Raw genomic sequence first — 20,248 nt, forward strand, 5'->3', positions numbered from 1 at the left:
ATATATATATATATATATATATATATATATATATATATATATATATATATATATATATATATATATAAGAGAAATTTAATATATATATATATATATATATATATATATATATATATGAGAGGACTTGTTTTATAACCCATGAGACTTGTAATAATGAAAATAACTTATTTATATCTTCACATACCAAGAAAATCATTATCCTAATAGAAATATGTCTCACCACTTGTGTGAAATCTCATTATAGTTAATTCCTTCTATAACGAATATTTTTTTTGCTAGAAGATGTGCCTCGAAAATTTTCCTTCATCTTCTTATATTGGTGCCTTCTTCTTTTAGACTAACATGCACCCAACAACACGTTTGTGCTAGGGAAATGGGACAATCTCTCAATTTTGATTATTGTGCAACAACTCTATCTCTTCCATCATAACATCCATTCACTATTCTTTCTTCCAGCTTCTTATGATCTCTTGATAGCTATAGGAATATCATATGTAACATCTCAACCTTAACATGCAATCCTTCTCCGTCCATAAATTCACTCAGAGTTTCATGTTGATTATATTATAGCTTATACTCACTGAGAGCAAGCAAATTTGTTGGCCAATTCAACTAAGGACTACTGGACCGGGTTTTTTGAATCAGTAGGCTCCCCTTTTGTGATGCAAGATGCTTTAGTATATCTATTATCTCAAATAAATCTATACTTTCCCTAAAAACCAAGGGAGGGGTAACAAAATGTGACATAAATTAAAGCTCTTCCCATCTATCTGAGTATAGTTGTGATGATAGAGCATTATCTTATTCAAGATTAAGTTGATTTCATTTTATTTCAATTATTTATAATTATACTTATCTTGTTAGTTATTATTTGGTTTTATTATCTTGTTGTTTGTAACAAGTTTTTCCTATATAACAAATTGTTTAGGTTCGTTCATTTTTTAGTTTAACCAATCTTCATCATCCTATGCTTCTACATGGTATCAGAGTGATATCATTATCCATGATCTGTTCCGTCATTATTCCGCTATAGAGATTCAAAAAAATCAGAACTCTGATTAGTCATCTCTATATATCGTGTAACTTTCTCGTTAGTATTCATTCATTTTTTCCTACTGATAACAAACATTACTCTGGCACAAAAATTAACTTTTTTTATTTTATATATATATTGGTTTCTCTTCTAACTGATGATCATTTTAACTATACCTTATCTCTAAGTGATGAATATCAGTGCTAACTTGTTTTCTTATCGACGATCATTCAGATGACGATTATACCACTAAATGTTCTTCCTAATAATGACCATTTCGATGATGTCTTTTCTCCCATTGACGGATTATGTTAGTGGTGAATTCTTTTCCATTGGCAATTATTCTGATGGTGATTATACCAGTGGTTTATTTTTCTATCGATGATCATTTTGGTAGTGCCTTGTGTCCTAGAGATGAATTATATTAGTAATGTCTTATTTTCTCATCGACGATAAATCTGAAGCTGATTATATATGTAGTTTTTGCAGTTCAAAATATTTTTCAATGATTTGTTATGGAGCCCATATAATTAGTTATTTATTTTCATTCTAAATGAATTATTTATAGCAAGCTTAAAGCTTTTTAAGCTTTAGCTTGGCGAGGCGTTAGAGGATAGTTAGATTGGTAGAGCAATCCCTTATTTAGTATTAAGTTGATTTCATTTTATTCGAATTTATCTATAATTTATGTTTATTTTCTTACCTATTGTTTGAGTTTATTATTTTATTGTCTGTAACAGTTTTTGACTATATAATAAATTATTTAAACTCAGTCATACTTGAGTTTAATCAATCTTTATCATCCTAGACTTATCTTGGTATCAGAGCAGTCTCATCCTACGTAACTTATCCGGTCACTATTCCGCTACCGAGGTTCCGAAAATTCGAAACTTTGATAGTCATCTCTATTTGTCGTATCACCTTATTGCTAGTATTCATTCATTTTTTTATGAACATCAACATGCTCTAATACAAAAATTCATTATCTTCCTTTATTTATGTAAATGTTAATCTTCACACTAACAATCATTCTGGTAGTGCGTTTTCTCTCATTGACAAGTAATGTTAATAATGACTTCTTTTTCATCAATAATCATTTTGATGGTGATTATATCGTGGTTTCTTTTCTCGTTGAAGATCATTCTAGTGATGCCTTTTATCCCAACAAAAAATTGTATTAGCAATGACTTCTTTTCACATTAATGATAATTCTATTGTTGATTATATCTACTGATTTGCCGTTTACAACACTTTTCAATAATTTATTATGGAGCCCATATAATTATTTTGTTATTTTCGTTTTTAAAAGCTTCAGGAATGCGTTAAATGACACTTAGATTTTTTTTGTACTACCAAGGTATTTCCTCATCTTTTGGATAAGGAACTAATCTCTTTCAGGGTGTGTGGTTAACCCTCTCAACAAGTCTCACTCTCAGGAACCGAACCCTTAATCTTTTGGTCATCCTAGGATCTAACAGTACCTTACATTACTAGACTAACACCTCGTAGCTCCCAAGAATTATATTGTTCACCTTTTGGTTACCCTAAACCTTTTGACATTTTAGATTGACATGACATTATCCAATTTAGGATTTAGTTACTTTTATTTTATTTAAATTTGTTTATAATTTATGTTTATTTTATCGTTTGTAATGAGTTTTACCTATATAATAAATTGTTTGAATTAACTCATATTTGAGTTCACCTACCTTTAATTATCATCCCAAACTTTTACACCATCAGTCGTTCTTTTTTAAATGAAAGCAAAACAAAGGAACCATTCATTCCTTTCCACCCGAAAGATAATTACTTTAGATTGGCGTGGAAAGGGGAGAAATACGAAGAAAAATGACATAAAATGTTGCATTTTAGTGATGATGTTATATGACATTAACAAATAAATAAGAAAACATTTAATGTGTAGAATATTACATAAGAAAAAATATAGAATTATAAAGGTTACTTTCCATCCCATATCCTGTTTGCATACCAAACAAACCCTTAACATGATTAAATAAAATTGGTTAACATTATAAACTTATTAGTATTCTATACATATAAATGAGGGCTAACTCAAATTAAAATTCACATATAGATTAGATCCTTTTAAACTATGATTAATTTCAAATATCAATACAAGTTTTCATATACAAATCTTTGGACGATATAGTTCTACCTTTACAAGTTTAGTAACAATTTTTTCAATCTTGTTTCTTTTTTTATTGGAAAAATGATTAATATATATTCTTCTTGTTTAGCAATGTTTAAAAAAAAGTTTGGAAATGAAAATCATTTCACAGTTTCACTTTTCTTGTAAGATCAACATGTAATGTGAGTAAAGGAGTAATAATATGTTGAAGAGTTTAAGAATTGGAGTGTATGATATGTTGTGGGTTCGAGTTTCACTCAAAACAAATTTAAAATCTAAAAAAAAATGGAGTTATAAAATGATTTGATAATTATGATAAAAGATTGAATTAAAGAATATTGAAAATTTAAATATCACCTACAATAAATACTAATATACTATTGTATAAAAAACATGCCAGTAAGATTGAATATTGTAAACACTTAAGAAACTTACCACTCTTAGCTTATCTTTGACTTCTTTGATGCTATCCAGACAGAAAGAGACATTTAAGATTGTAACAGGTTGAAACCTCACATCTTCATTCCCTGACCTTATTGGTGTCTCCTTATCTACCATCTTGGTACTTTTTAATAAACTCCACCCAAAATCCAAAACTCCATTCATTACCAAAGACACATTATGTGGTAATCTACTAAGTATAGTTTTGTCATTGGCCTTGGATTCCACCTTTTTACTTGAAGGAAAAATTAATGGAAGAGAAGGATTATCAACTCTTTGTAGGCATGAATATAAAGCTCCTAGAATAGAGTAACCATCTCCAAGTGAATGGTGAAGCTTAAATATTAATGCAGCTGCCGCATTACTTGTTGGGTAATTTATTATATGAATTTCCCAAAGTGGCTTGTTTTCTGGAAACTGTTCTAATGCAATTCTTGACAAATATTCATCAAAGTAATTGTCGTATAAATTGTCTGAGATGGTGGGAAATATGGGAATCTTGACGTGTTCCTTGATGTTCACTTCAACTTGCTTCCAATGTTTATGTCCTTCCTTGTCCACAATCTGATGAAAACTCATTAGGGTGAGAAGTGTAATAAATAATAAGAAAGATACATGGAAACAATAATGCATAGAAAAACAATAAATGTTATTGCTATCAATCAAATATTTGATTTATGGTTTATTCCTTTTTTATTATTTTGCACTTAAAAGCTTATGAGGTAATTAATTTAGATGTTGTAGTCTTTATTTCCTCCCTTGTAATTCACAATCTTATTTCATCCCTTAATTGAGATAAAGTATGGTTATTCAATTTTATTTCATCCTTTAATTAAGATGAAATATGATTATTCTTTTGAACTATAATTGTGGTTATAATTAATGATTGTCACTTTAGACAATGAAGTGAAGAACACTTTGTGAGGTTCATGGTTCATGTGGACCGAGTATTATAAATAATGATTGTTGGTAGACCTTGGTGTGAGGTTTTATTGTGGCGAAAGTCTTGGTTGGGGATGAAAGGATGTGAGAAATATTTTTTCAGACGACAATACAAATTAATTTTGACAATGAATGAGCTATTTGGTAATACCGTCAAAAATAATCGAGCGTTGTTGGTGGAGCAGACTCTCATGTGGAGTTAGGGGATACTCAGGCGGATACGAATAGTACCTTTTTGTTCCCAAATCCATAATATATATTTGTGGGTGCCCATGTGGATAGTGAGTATTTGCGGTACCAAACGAGTTTTTAATTTTAATTATATATTTATATAATTTGTAATAACTAATATGTAAATATAATTATTACATGAATAATATGATAAGTTTATTATCATAATCAAATAGGTGTAATTTAATATATAGAAAATATATATGGTATATAATCTTCAAATAATAATAAAAACTATATAATACATAAAAAAAACTAAATATATAAATATAGGGTACCCATAGGACAAAAGTGGATCATCTTCATTTCTGGAGGGTTCAGTACCACATAAGATTGTGATACGTGGATTTTAGAAAAAATTGATAGTTCAAATTTTAAAATATTTTTAGACAAAAGTTATTACAAATGATGAAACAAATTTGGGTCTCACATTCTAGTACTGAACCCTCCAGTACTAGAGAGGATCCAACCCCATAGGGCAGGTTCTATAAAACTCATTCCATCCATAAGCTATTATTGTGAGTACTCATTGTGGGTATTTCCACATGTATTCATAGGTCTTGCTTCTTTTGTCATCCCTTTGTGGAGTACTCACATAAAGATGAGATAGGTCTCACATGTACAAGAAGCAAGTAAAGAGATTTAGACATCCAGTAAGGTAAAATTGAGTTGTATAGTGATTCTGATAGTTAGAAAGCTATCTACATGACAAAGGTACCAAAAGAACTTGATATTTCAAAGGTGAATATTATTTTTGTGTATGGGGTTCGGACAGAGATCATATATCTCAAATGATATCTTATTCCTTTTTTCGGATCAATCAGAAATTATCATATAAATAAAAAAAAATTAAAAATTTGATAAAAGTTAACATTTTATTGGCCGGAGACAAATAATGGAATACCACTTAAGACAAGTAATCTCTTTGCATTGACTCATAGTCTATCAAGGGAAGCACGATGAGCACATGAGGGCACCACAAACATGTTCTTGAGAAACTCAAGACTTAAACTTCCATGGAATCCCGAGCCATAGTGTGTTAGACACGAATGTGTATCTGCACACGAGAACATCACACAACGATAGATAACCTGGTCTTGTCGGCTACCATGACTGTGGATCACCACCAACTCAGTTTTTTTAATATGTTTTATTAGTTTTAGAGTTTATATATTGAATTTGGTTAGTAGGCTAATAAATACTTTATTTTGTATAGCCCAACTCCCAAGTGTTTTTGAGACTAAAGTTGTAATATATTCACTAATAATTAATACAATAGTCATTACAATAGTCTTCGTACATAGATGGTTGAAATTCTATTAACAAATTATCACGTGTTTCTTATCCCTTCTTATTTAAATGTAATATCAATGTACTGACAATACAAAAATTTATATAAATCAGTATATTATATATCATTCATTTACATTAGTTTTATTTTTAAAAATCAATAATAATTAAAAAATGAAACATAAAGAAAATACTGACAGTGTAAGATATTCATACCCTAAGTGTACACATTTTTTTCTCTTATTATTTTCTCTATTCAATTACTTCTTCCCAGTACCACATAACGTTTGGACCACTTCCCAACCATGTTATTTATGCAAATGCACCGGCGGACCAATTCATGAAACTAATACAACCCCTTTGCAGTTTCGCATCAAACATGTTGTAGCAAATGATAACCATGTCGTTAGGGGATCAAAACATTAGAAGTTAAAATTGAAAAATCCTTTTTTAATATCCTTTAACAAAATTTTGGAATGAATCTTTTTACTGCGAAATAAAGAAAATATTATGCATTCAACATCTTAAAAAATATGTTTTTTTAATTCAATATTTTCTTTATTCAACAAGTGGCTAGAAAGATTTGTAGATGGAGAGTTTAGAAAGAAACAAAAGCAAAACAAAACGACAAACTTTATGGGTCATTCTAACCCTTGCCTTAAGATTTGATTAAACAAATCTAGAAAGAAAAACATTATTCAAAAACTAAAATCAAACATCCTAATACATTAGGATCATCTTTTTTTATAAAATAAATACCTTTTCCTTTTCATTCCTTAACAAGTACCTCATACTTAACTTTCCCCAAACTTCATTTTGTGTGTATACTAATTAAGAATGTCTTCAATTTATGAGTCCTTAATTATGAGGAACACACATAAGGAAACTTGGATGTGTATGGTGTGTTTTATTTTTGGGAAATAGAATTATAAAATAGAACCAAAAACTACAAACCAACAAGATGTTAATCTAATAATGTAAGACATCCAGAATAATTAAAATGTTAATGCTTCAATTTTTTAAAGTGACATTTTTTGAAAAGATAATCACACATCCCGAAAAGAATTAGTTCCTTAGTGATATGTAAGAAAATAGTACCCAAAAAAACCATAAACTACAAACCATGCAGCACTTCATATAAAAGAAGAGAAAATTAGGAAACAACTTAAGAATTTACACAATTTGAAATTACCATGGTAGAAGAGTACCGCATGTTAATGGGAAGGAAAGTGTTCTTGATGATTGACATTATTTGTGAGACATCTATTGCAACTTCTGTTTCCATAACACCCAGAACAGATATGCTTAACACAGAACTATTGAAGTATTCTCCAATAGGACTCACTGGAAATGAAACTTCTTCATGGCCATTCATTTTTTTCTTTTTCTTTTCTTATCTAATTTGCCTCTTAATTGCTAAGTATGCAAAATACAGGCTATCCTTATTTTCTTGATATGAGTGCAGAGTTTAGGTTTCTACTAACGTTTATATATAAAGGCTCCATCAAGTTAAGTGGCCAACTCCGATAGAAATGGCCATCTTGGGTGGGTGCAATAGTAAGAGAGATTACTTTTCCCAAAAAAAAAACTATGTTTTTGAAGGATCATTCAAATTACATATGTTAATATAATTATGTTTTTATGACTTTTTATTTAATTCAATAACACATTATAATTGATGGGATATCATTGAGGATATAAATCTAGATAGAGAATCCATAGTACCATTCCTCATTTGTGATTTGTGATAATTATGAGTAATTTACATCTGCAGAGGGAGCAAAATCAACATCAATCTCTATGAATGAATGAATACCAACATGTTCAACTGGTACATGTTTGATTCTCTTTAAGTAAGGTATTGAGTTCGAGTCTTGTGGATGGAAAAAATGCTTGCTGGAAGAGTTAGTCTCACGTATTTGTGAATATTCCCGACTCGGACAGGATTGCTTCTAGTAAGAAGATACATGTGAGAAACCAAAAAAATATCTCTAAATGAATTAATTGGAGTATGAAAGGTTTTATCCATTTCCTTTTTTTTCAAATATCTTAATATTTTAGAAATCCAATATTGGAAATTCAATATTCCGTTATGTTTTTTTTCCACGTATATCTTTATCAGAAAAAAATATATATACCAATATTATAAGAGTTTTTTACACTATCACTATATTATTTATTATTATATATAAATTTTTATAATAAATATATATAAATTTTTACACTAACTTTTATAGATATTAGATTTCATCTTTACTATCATATCCTATTTTTTATCTCTAATTTCTCCTCTTTGCTATAGTTCCACGTGTTTCAAGACTCTAGTCCTTTAATTGGAAATTTTATGGGAATCTATTATATAATTCAGGAGAATATTAAAGTTGGAAACCATTAATGTAATTTATAATGGGAAGTAATATGCTTACTTTACTCAAAACATATCAATTTTTTATAAAATTTAATTACTTAATCATTGTGTATAATTTTAGAGTGTAATATTGATGCATTGACAGTGTAAAGAATTATGCACAATCAGTGTATTATCTACCATTCATTTGGATTACTTTTTGTGAAAAATCAAATATAATTGAAAATGAATGACAGATAATGGAGTAACAATGTAAAAAACTCTTACATTATCGGTGTATATATCTTTTTCTCATAATTTTAAACATCATCTTTAAGATGTCCCAAAAAAAAAACATTATCTTTAAGGAACAAAGAGAATATAATAAATTTTATCACGGGGCCTGCACGATTAGTATCCTTCGTTTTTTTTAATAAATTACAATGACACATTTAGTTTTAGTAAAATTTGCAAACTCTTTCTTACTTTTTATATCTACACAAATCCCTTTTTTTTATTTCATTACACTGATCACCCTTATATGAAAAATAAGTGTAATTTTGTGAACAAAAAATGTGATAAATGCAATTAAGTTAAACAAAACATAATATATTGTGGAGACAAATCCAAATAATATATGAGTCTATACCTCTTTATTATTTTTGAGTCGTTACGATATAGTATAAGAGCGATTTAAACAATACCCTTTTAGAATTGTTCATGTATTTTGTAACGAAAAATAATAAAGATACATTAATTTGTATATTATTTGAATTTTTCTCATAATATATCATGTTTTGTTTAACTTAATTGCATTTATCACCTGTTTCTTTTATTCTTTTATTTTATTTCACCCGAGTGTGTCCTTAGTTGTCATTAAAAGCATACAAATCGTGAAATGAATTTTATCTCTCAAATTAAGCATTATCCATACACAAAACAAAAAATTTAACCTTTCAAATTAGAACTTGTAAAATAAGTTACTCGTTGAGTTCAGGCCATCTAATATTGGGTGTTAGATCCACCTTGGAGAGAGCAAAATGGCTTACATTCAAGCTACTAAAATAATGTTTACTAAACTACTTAATTTCAATATTAAATTTATTTAGGCCAGACTAACGTCAAGTTATTTTTAATGAAAATGACTATGATATTTAATTTATTAATTGTCACCTATAAAATGTATGAGTGAGAGTGTTAGACTCCTCTTAAGTAATAGAGAGTGAATGATTTTTTACTTTGAGTTTTAAAGATAAAAGTGTAATCTCACCTTAAATAAAAAAGATATAAATGTCAATATATATTATTTTTCCTTTGTTATTTCACAATATTTCTTTCTTTATTATTGCAGAGGAGTCTCACTCAAAGTGTAGTGGTACACACAACTTGAAATAGTGGCCATAACAAATATTGTTTGAGTTATTTAATGCATGTTATTGTAAAAATATTACTAATGTGTTTATAATTGTATGCAGTTTATCAAAACTAAATTTCATTAATAAAACTAAAGATAATAAAGTATTTTATATGTAAGGATATAAGTTATCTCACCAATCTAGTAAAATTATGATATGTATCATATTTAATTATTTTCTACAAAATATATTTAAAAACTAAAAAAATAGAACACATGTCATAATTTTAGTGATTGGAGAAGATAATTTATCTCTAAAATGAAGATATACTTTATTCTCTAAAACTAAATCATCTTTTTACATTCAAATTGTTTAAGTAAATAAGGATGTTTAGTAACAAATTTATTTATGAGAACTTTGAAAAAGAGTGTAATAAAAGTAGATAATGAGTACATTTTAGAACTTGAACAATCATAAATATGCCAGCACATACCTTCCCACAAAATATATTACTTCATATATTATTTGTTGTGATTAGTTAGAAAATATTTAATAATAATTTTTTTAACTTAAATATATTATTTGAATTAATTACAATAATTAAGATATGTAATAATACTTTTTGGATAAAAGACGTGCTCCAATAAATATAAAACAGTTGGTTTTTTTATCTTCGATGGCCTATAATGTTTGTGAAACACGTGGTTTATCAAAACTATAACTCATTAATAAAACTAAAATCATTTTTATTTCCACGTAAACTATTTCACTAAATAAGGATATTTTGATAATATTTTTTTTTAAAATCATATATACTAATAAATAAAGAGAAAACATAAAATAATCGTGAAGTATTTTATGTTTTATAATTTCTAATTTCATTATTATCTATACTAATTTATATTATATATATACTTACTGTATATAAAGTCAAAACTATATATAACTACCATGACATAATTTTTCACATTCCAAAATTACCATTCTCTAAGTTCTCAATTAATAATCATTGTAAACTTCCAAATATTGTTTTTATTCTTTTTCACAATACAATCATTATTCTTCCACACATTTTCTTATTTTTACCTTTTCTTCTTCAATTCTATATTTGATTAATCTTTTTACATCTTTCATCTCTATTGAATTTCCATGTAACATTTCTTATAAATTATTTTTCTTTAAAGAATATAACACAAAAATGATGTATATCAAAAAAATATTGGTGCGGGTCGATAGGCACGAAGTGCCAATCGACACACTAGTATAAATAGACCAAAACAAAAAACTTTTTGAAAATAATCATACAAACAATTAGGGGAGTAATTAATCTAAGTACTTGTCCACGTCAGAAATATGAATCAGTGTCATGCTTGAACTATACCATTAATAGTTTACTAAAATTATAGTCGATTAATGAGCCGGAATTAATTTTTCTTTCAGAACTTTGTAAAAGCTCCCAAGACAAAACTTATATTATAAGGTAGATAGGGAGCAAAATTTGAGTACTTTAACACATCATAAATAAGAAACACATGTCGTACTTCAACTATTCAATGACCTTTAATGTTTGTGAAACTCATCACATGAAACTGTCACGAAATAATTCATTGAATTGAATATGTATGTACTAATAGTAAAAAAATTATATTGTGGTAGGACCATTTATTTATATTATTTTTATTATATAATCAGTAAATAATTAATAATTCATGAATATCGATAATTATTAATGCATGAATGATAAGTAATATAACAATAGTGCAAAAAATTCTTACTTTAGTGCAAAAAGTTCTTACTTGATGGGGTCCTTTTTCTAAATATGCAAGGACAGGCTGGTCCTTGTTCTTGTCACTAATAACTTTGTGAGGGCAACATTTAATTAGTGCCCCACCGGCACAAGCCTACCTAATTAATAACCATGATGGGTGGGTGTAAAATTGATAGATATTTTGTGATTGGGGATAGCAAGAGCACCAGTACGAATAATTGTATTCATTTATGATAATCATATAAGTATCTACTACTTGTTCATGAGCAAAAACAAAATCAATCTTCTATTAATTAACTGTGATGGGTGATTCTTAAATGAGATACACTCTCCATTTCAATTTATGTATTATTATAATAAAAATATAATTGTATAAAGAGTATATAGTTGAATTACACATATCAATAAACCTAATTAACTTTCTTTGTTTTTAAAATAAAAATATTATAACATTAAAATTTTACCATCTTGAATGTTTTGGAAAGTTCACTTGTTATTGTTTCTCATTAATGAGTAAAAAGTAAGTGTGTAATTGAGTGCAATTTTGTGTATAAGAGTAAGCCAAAAGATATTGTAGCATAAGGGATAAGGGAGATTACTACAAGATTTTTTCCTAGTAGTGAGACATACTTTTATGAGGATGGTGTTTGCCTTGGTGGCTCACCGAGATAGACACTTAGAACATATGGATTTGAAGACTGCAGTTTCTATGGTAAATTAAAGGATAAAATTTATATTACACGTCGAGAATGGTTCAGTTGTAGTTGGATATAGACACTTGGTTTGTAAGTTGATAAAGTATCTATATGGCTTGAAGTAGCCTCAGAAGCAGTAGAAGTAGTTTGGCACTTGTATTTGAAGCATGACTATAAACACTATGATTATTATAATTGTTTATGTGAAAAGCTTTGATGATGATTATTTTATTTTTATTATACTTTGTGTATATGATATATCGATTGTTGTTAATTTTTTGAGTGACATCAATGAACTGAAATCCATATTACGCAAGAACTTTAACATAAAAGATTCAGCAGCTGCTAAAAATATTCTTTGGATGTAGACTCGCAAGGACATGAGATCTAGAAAGTTATGGCTCTCCCAACAAAAAATTGTTGAGAAGATCTTAGAGAGATTTGATATGATTAATGCTAAAGTAGTCAATACTCTACTGGCATATTAATTCAAGCTTTTCCTAGATTAATATCCAAAGATATATGAAGAGAAGAAATACATGTCAAAGGTTTCTTATTACACTACAAGGTTGCTTCATGCATGTTATGGTTTGGACTAGTCCAAACTTAACATATGCACTTAGTCAAGTATGCAAGTACATTTTGAAAGCTGAGAAGCAACATTGGGAAGAAGTCAAGTGGATTTTTAGATATTTAACAAGGACTACAAGTCTTAGTATCAAGTTAGGTAGCCAACATAGTAAGATTTTGGTTGTTGGTTATGTTGATTCGGACTATGCAAGGGACATGGATGATAGAAGGATTACAATAGGATTTAACTTCACTCTTACATGTGATCCAATTAGGTGGAGATCATCACTTCTTTTTGTTGTTGTCATGTCCACAACTGAGGCAGAGTACATGACAATTGGTGAAGCTTTAAAGGAAGCCTAATGACTTATGGGATTGATAAATGAATTAGTCATTAAGCAAGATTAAGTTCTATTGCATTGTGACAATGAATGTGCTATATTCTTGACAAAGAACCTTGTCTGTCATACTAAAACCAATCATATTTATGTGGTATTTCATTAGAGCACAAAGTTGGTAGTTTGTGAGCTGATACTATTACATAAGGTTTAGACTTTAGAAAATATAGTCGATATGTTAACCAACCTGATTATTATAGATAAGTGTGAATACTTAATTTTGTCCGACCTATTCTTATAAAATAAAATTTAGAGAACAAAATTTTCGTATAAATAAAATTTGAAAAAAAAAAAGAATATTGTTTTTGGGTAACACGATATATAATTAAAAGAACATAAAAACAAATTTCCCGCCCATATCATAAGTATCTATTGCACAACTGCCATTCTATCAATAATAGTATAAAATGAAAATAACAACGTTTTCTCAATCAAAACAGGACCTATTAATCTCACATTATACATTATATGTGCAACATATGTGGCTGATGAAAATGTGAAATGTTAGTAACACATTGCATATTTCAGCATAATTTGTTGGACTCTTCTTTTGAGAAGGGCATAAATTCTGATTCATAAATAAATATATGCAACGGCTTCTAGAGTTTTGGATTAATATGGTATGGTATTCAACCTTTGGTTGATATTGTACAATCCTATGAGCCTTACCTATAAAATAAAGATGCATGATGTTTCTTTGCTAAACTATATACATAGCCAAATTCCAAACTTGTTATTGTCACTAATGACCAGATATAACTGCATAGCATGTTCCTTGGCTACTTTTAAAGTATGACATTCTTGATAATGTTTGATTATCTAGTTAAAGTAAAAGTGGAGCTTCATGACGTTCAGAGCTTGCTAATATAATCAAGTTGCAATAATGTTACTGTCTCTGGTATATTGGAGGGTCATCAAAGCAACTTCAACAGTCTCTAATATGCAAATAGAAGAATGTTCAACATGGTTGAGGTTGTTGAGAATATTGGGTTCAACCATCCACAAAGTTTGTTCCTAACTATGAGGATTAGACGCCAGAAGGTTATGATTACCTGCAGAAAGTTTCACTAATTATTGACTGAAGTGGTATAATGGCACCCGTTGCAAATTAAAAGGGACTACTGACAAAATTAGAAATTAATAAGGAATGACAAGTGGCAAGAATGTTGCAATCAAATCAATCATATGATGAACTTGCAAGTTACCCGAACATTTACATGAGCCGTAATTTTTGCCGAATGGTTAAGAATGTACATATTACATGTGCATTCACATGATTAAGAACATACATGTATTTGTGAATTCATATTGTTAAAAACAAATATGTGACTCATACATTTTAATGGTTCAAACACATATGTTACCCGTACATTCACATTGCTAAGATACATATATTAATTGCACATTTGTATAGTTAAAACATACATTTACCCGTACATTCGCATTATTAAGATAACATATTTCACCCACATTACTGATGCAAGTCCAATTTTATAAAATGATTACATTTTTATCAATAAAAGTACTGAACTTCAATGAACGATATTAATTATATTTCTCAGACAAAATAAAAGATAATATTTTGAAACAGACCAAAATAAGAAAATAAAAATATAAAAGTTTAAAGAACAGTGTCAACCTCTATTATGTTATATTTTAGTGAACTTTTCAACATGCTTTGAAAGAAATTAAACACAATTCATTATCAAAAAATATATACATGATGAACATTGTCTCAAATTTATATCCATAATGAGTATGACGTGAAATTAAGTAATTGAAAATAAATCAAGAAATAAATATAAAATAAATTTATCCGTTATCATAATCAAATCAAATATATTATTTTTAAGCCATAAATAAATTTTAGACAAATGTAACTCTTATTATCACAATAAAATTAATTCTAAAAAATATTATTCATTTAGGCAATTCTCTCTTTTCTTTGTGATATGCACAAATTCATAAATAAAATATAAAAAACTATTAATATACATAGTTGCAATAATAATAAAAAATAATCATATAATGGATATAATATTATTATTTTTAGCTCATTTATGATATCATAGCTCATTTATTAGTAATAGGATTGAATTCCTACTCTTTAAGTTTTAAAAATAATTAAATAATATTAATCGAGAACATTTTAAGATCTATTTAAATAATTCTTTTGAAATAAATTTATTGTTTATCATTTTTCAAGCAACAATGTAGAATATCAATAGAATTCATTATTAATTGTGATACCATATCTCATTCTATTAATAATTACAATGAATTCCTTCTACTTAAGTTTTAAAAATGATATTATTTGAGAATGTTTTAAGATCAACTAATTACATGCGTTATATTTAGCATTTAAAAATTAAAAAAAAGATAGACAATATTAATAGAGAATATTTTAATAAGATTGAATTCCTACTATTTAAGTTTTAAAAATAATTAATTAATATTAATAGATAAAACTTTAAGATCTATTTAAATAATTATTATTAAACTATTATTTTTTAAGTGAAATAGAATACCAAAAATATTCTTTATTAATTGTAATATCATAGCTCATTCTATTAGTAATAATAATAAATTTCTCCTACTTATGTTTAAAAAAATGATTAAATGATATTAATTGAGAATGTTTTAAGATTTACTATCTAAATGTGCAATTACGATATAGCCTATATAACGTTTTAAAATTTAAAAAATGATTAGATGATATTAATCGAGAATATTTTAATAAGATTGAATTCCTACTATTTCAGTTTTAAAAATAATAAATATTATTAATTGAAAAGATTTTAAGATCTTTTTAAATAATTAGTATTAAAAATGATTATTTTGAAATAAATTTATTTCTATTTTTTAAAGCGAAACAGAATATCATTTAATTATTTTATTATTTATTTTAATATCATAACTTATTCTATTAATAGTAACAATATATTCATTTTATGAACAAATTTCCTTATTAATATTAATATCATAACTCATTCTATTAATAGTAACAATAGATTCCTCTGATTTAAGTTTTAAAAATGATTAAAAGATATTAATTGAGAAATTTTAAGATCTACTATCTAAACTTATAATTACGACATAACCTATTTAGCGTTTTAAAATTAAAAAAATGATTAGATGATATTAATTGAAAATGTTTTAATAAGATTGAATTCATACTATTCGAGTTTTAAAAATAATATAATAATATAATAATAAAATAATATTAATTGAAAATGTTTTAAGATCTATTTTTAAATAATTAGTATTACAAATGATTATTTTGAACTAAATTCACTGTATATTATTTTTTAAGCGAGGTAAAATATCAATATATTTTTCCCTAATAACTGTAATACCATAACTCATTATATTAATAGTAACAATATATTCCTCTTATTTAAGTATTAAAAAATGATTAAATAATATTAATTAAGAACGTTTTAAGTTATACTATTTAAATGTGCAATTACTATATATCCTATTTAGCATTTTAAAATTTAAAAATAATTAGATGATAGTAATTGAGAATGTTTTAATAAGATTGAATTTATATCCATAATGAACATTGCTTATATCCATAATGACATGACAATGAGCTTAAGTTAAGGAGATGGTGACATGTGTCAATAAGAAGCTTTTTTTAATAATTAGTATATTAAAATTATTATTTTGAAATAAATTCATTGTCAGTTATTTTTTAAGGGAGTTAGAATATCAACATATTTCCTTATTAATTATAATATCATAACTCAATGTATGACTAATTGAAAAGAGGAAGACAGTTTCGACGATATATTTGTAGTCTCATTATTAAGTTTTCGCAAATTTATTATTTACAGTTATGCAAATTTATATCCATAATGAGCATTGCTTAAAATTAGCGAATCATAAATAATATAATCAAAATATAAATCAAATCAATTAATTATCATAATCAACTATACATAATATGCAATTGAATATGTTAATATTAATTGCAAACGTTTTAAGATCTTTTTTAATAATTAGTATTAAAATCATTATTTTGAAATAAATTTATTGTCAATTATTTTTTAAGGGAGTTAGAATATCAACATATTTCCTTATTAATTGTAATATTATAACAACTCTACATATTCATTCCTAAATTCTAGGCACTCTTTGCTTATTTCTTTCCCACTCTTTTGTATGTAGGTGAGTGGGTACCGTGTATTTAGGTCCCATCTTCTGTGTAGTTACTTTTACTTTTGCTGTATAAATGTCTCTGTAACACAACTACTAATGATTGTAAAATAAATACCCAACTGTTTATTTCTCCATATGGTATCCAGAGCCACATAATTTTTTTTTCTTCACCACTTGGGCACTTCAACTATTTTTTTCATGGCCAATACAAATCAATCCCTTTTGGCCCTTGCCAACACCACACATCCCAATCTCAATCTACAAATACCATCCATCAATATCAAACTTGAACGAGAAAATTACTCTTTATGGCGATCTACCGTTGTCTCTGCTCTTGAGACCTTCGATCTAGAGACTTTCATTCTGCATCCTTCTCCACCACTAGAAACTCATCTTGTCACTGTCCAAGACGGTTCCGCAACCACCGAACCAAACCCTGCCTTTGTTGTTTGGAAAAAGCGTGATCGCTTTGTTCTATTGTGGATTAAATCCACCCTCTCTGAGCGCGCACTTTCTTTGGTCGTTCGTGCCACATCCTCTCACATGGCTTGGACTGCCATTGAAAAGACGTTCCAAGCTCAGACCAGAGGTCGCCGTATGGCTCTGAAGGTTCAATTGCAGACTTTGACAAAAGGGTCTCTTTCTATGTTGGAATATCTTGAGCGTAAACGCTCCATTGCTGACTCTCTTACAGAAAATCTTCATCCAATCTCCGATGAAGATCTAATTGGCTACATATTGAGTGGTCTTGATTCCTCCTATGGTGCTTTTTCTACTGCCTTCATGATGAAATCTGAAGACGTATCAGTTAATGATATGGCTGGGCTCCTTCTACAAGAAGAGGCTCGCCTCGAACAGGAACACACTCACCATGCTGTTTTCATACCACACACCAACACCCCAGCCTCACTTCTCTCTGGCTCCTTTGTTTTCACCACCAATCGGTTATCTAACAGGTCCCTCTCCAACACCTACAAAGGTCCTGGATCTTTCTCCACTCGCAACAGTGAAAATCGTCGTCGCCGTCCCATATGTCAACTGTGTAGTAAACCAGGACATGAGGCAATCGATTGTTGGTAGCGCACAAATCGCACTGATTTCCCTTCTCGTCATTCAAATCTGAGAGTTTCACAACGCCAGGATCATATAGCTCAATCCGACAATTCTTCCACTGTTATGGACCCATCCTGGTACTTCCACATCGGTGTCACCGATCATGTCACTCCAGATCTTCACAAACTCACAATTGCCGATGACTACACTGGAGATGACAAGCTTCAAGTAGGAAACGGTAACCATCTGTCTATTTCTCATGTGAGTTCATGTTCACTGCCTAATCTTTGCTTGCCTAGTGTGTTTATTGTTCCTAAACTAACAAAAAATATTCTAAGTGTTTCTAAATTAATACGTGATAATAATGTTTTCATGGAATTTTGGCCTACTCATTGCTTTGTTAAGAATTTTCAGGGACACACAATTTTCTAGGGGACATTAAAATTGGCTTGTACCGATTACCTTCCCTCAAAATTAAAACACCCTCCACCTTGGCTCTTACTGGTGTGCGCACGACTCTTCATGGCTGGCATCAACGTCTTGCTCATCCTCATGTACCTTTGTTACGACGTCTTCTATCATCATTTCATCTTCCTCTTTCCTCAAATAAATTCCCAACTATTTGTGGTTCATGTCAACTTGGAAAAAGTCATCGTTTTCACCTTCCAACATCTCATATTCCGTCTACAACACCTTTTGAATTATTGTACTCATATGTTTGGGGTCCATCCCCTTTATTTTCAATGAATGGAAATCGCTATTTTGTTTTGTTTATTGATGACTGTATTAAGTTTGTCTGGATTTATTTCTTGTCCCACAAATCATAAGTATTCTCTACCTTTGTACATTTTAAACAAATGATCAAAACACAATTTAATTCTAACATTAAAAGTCTACAATCTGATTGGGGAGGGAAATTTAGAAATGTTTCCACTTTTCTCCAACAACATGACATTCATCATCGCCTTTCTTGTCCTTACACTCAAGAAAAAAATGGTGCGGTTGAACGTCGAAACCACATCATTGTTGAAAAAGGTCTTACACTCTTAACTCAATCCTCCCTTCCTCAAGTATTTTGTGAACATGCTTTCAAAACTGCAACATATCTTCACAATCGTACCATCACCCCTCTACTCCAATTTCAATCTCCGTACCAACACCTCTATCACAAAATTCCATATTATAATTTTCTAAAAACTTTTGGTTGTCTTTGCTATCCTTTCGTACAACCATACAACAAACATAAAATCGATTTCCGGTCTTATCCCGTGTCTTTATTGGCTACAGTGTCGCACATAAAGGCTATCTTTGCTTTCACAAACTGTCTTCCCGAATATATGTTTCCTGTCATATTGTTTTTAATGAGGAAGTACTTCCATATGCTTCCATGTCCTCCACCACAGTTCCGTTATCCATGTCAGCACCACCAGTATTTTCACCACAACTCCTTCAACATGCTGCTACATTGCCACTTTCTTACCCACCTGTCCCATCATCCCCTACACATGAAATATCCCCCACACCCATTTCTCCACCTTCTTCCAGTAGTCCTCTATATCAACAATCCACCATAAGCTCACGTGCCAAACACAACCAACCCACCACCTCCCATTATCGACCTGCTCAAAGTAAAACCCACTCTATGATCACCAAGTAGGAAACGGTAACCATCTGTCTATTTCTCATGTGGGTTCATGTTCACTGCCTAATCTTTGCTTGCCTAGTGTGTTTATTGTTCCTAAACTAACAAAAAATATTCTAAGTGTTTCTAAATTAATACGTGATAATAATGTTTTCATGGAATTTTGGCCT

General features: G+C 28.9%; 1 protein-coding gene across 1 annotated transcript in view; it reads right to left on the bottom strand.

The window, feature by feature from the left end:
- The window catches only part of LOC109347614 (O-acyltransferase WSD1-like), a 15,673-nt gene extending 8,077 nt beyond the window's left edge, over positions 1–7,596 (bottom strand). The window contains exons 1-2 of the mRNA XM_019587545.1: positions 7,279–7,596; positions 3,618–4,187 (exon numbers count right to left, since the gene is read on the bottom strand). Coding sequence (XP_019443090.1) covers positions 3,618–4,187; positions 7,279–7,461 — 753 coding nt within the window. The 5' untranslated portion in view covers positions 7,462–7,596. The remainder of the gene's footprint in view (positions 1–3,617; positions 4,188–7,278) is intronic.

The sequence above is a fragment of the Lupinus angustifolius genome, chromosome LG05 (assembly GCF_001865875.1).
Source record: "Lupinus angustifolius cultivar Tanjil chromosome LG05, LupAngTanjil_v1.0, whole genome shotgun sequence".
Classification (NCBI taxonomy): domain Eukaryota; kingdom Viridiplantae; phylum Streptophyta; class Magnoliopsida; order Fabales; family Fabaceae; genus Lupinus; species Lupinus angustifolius.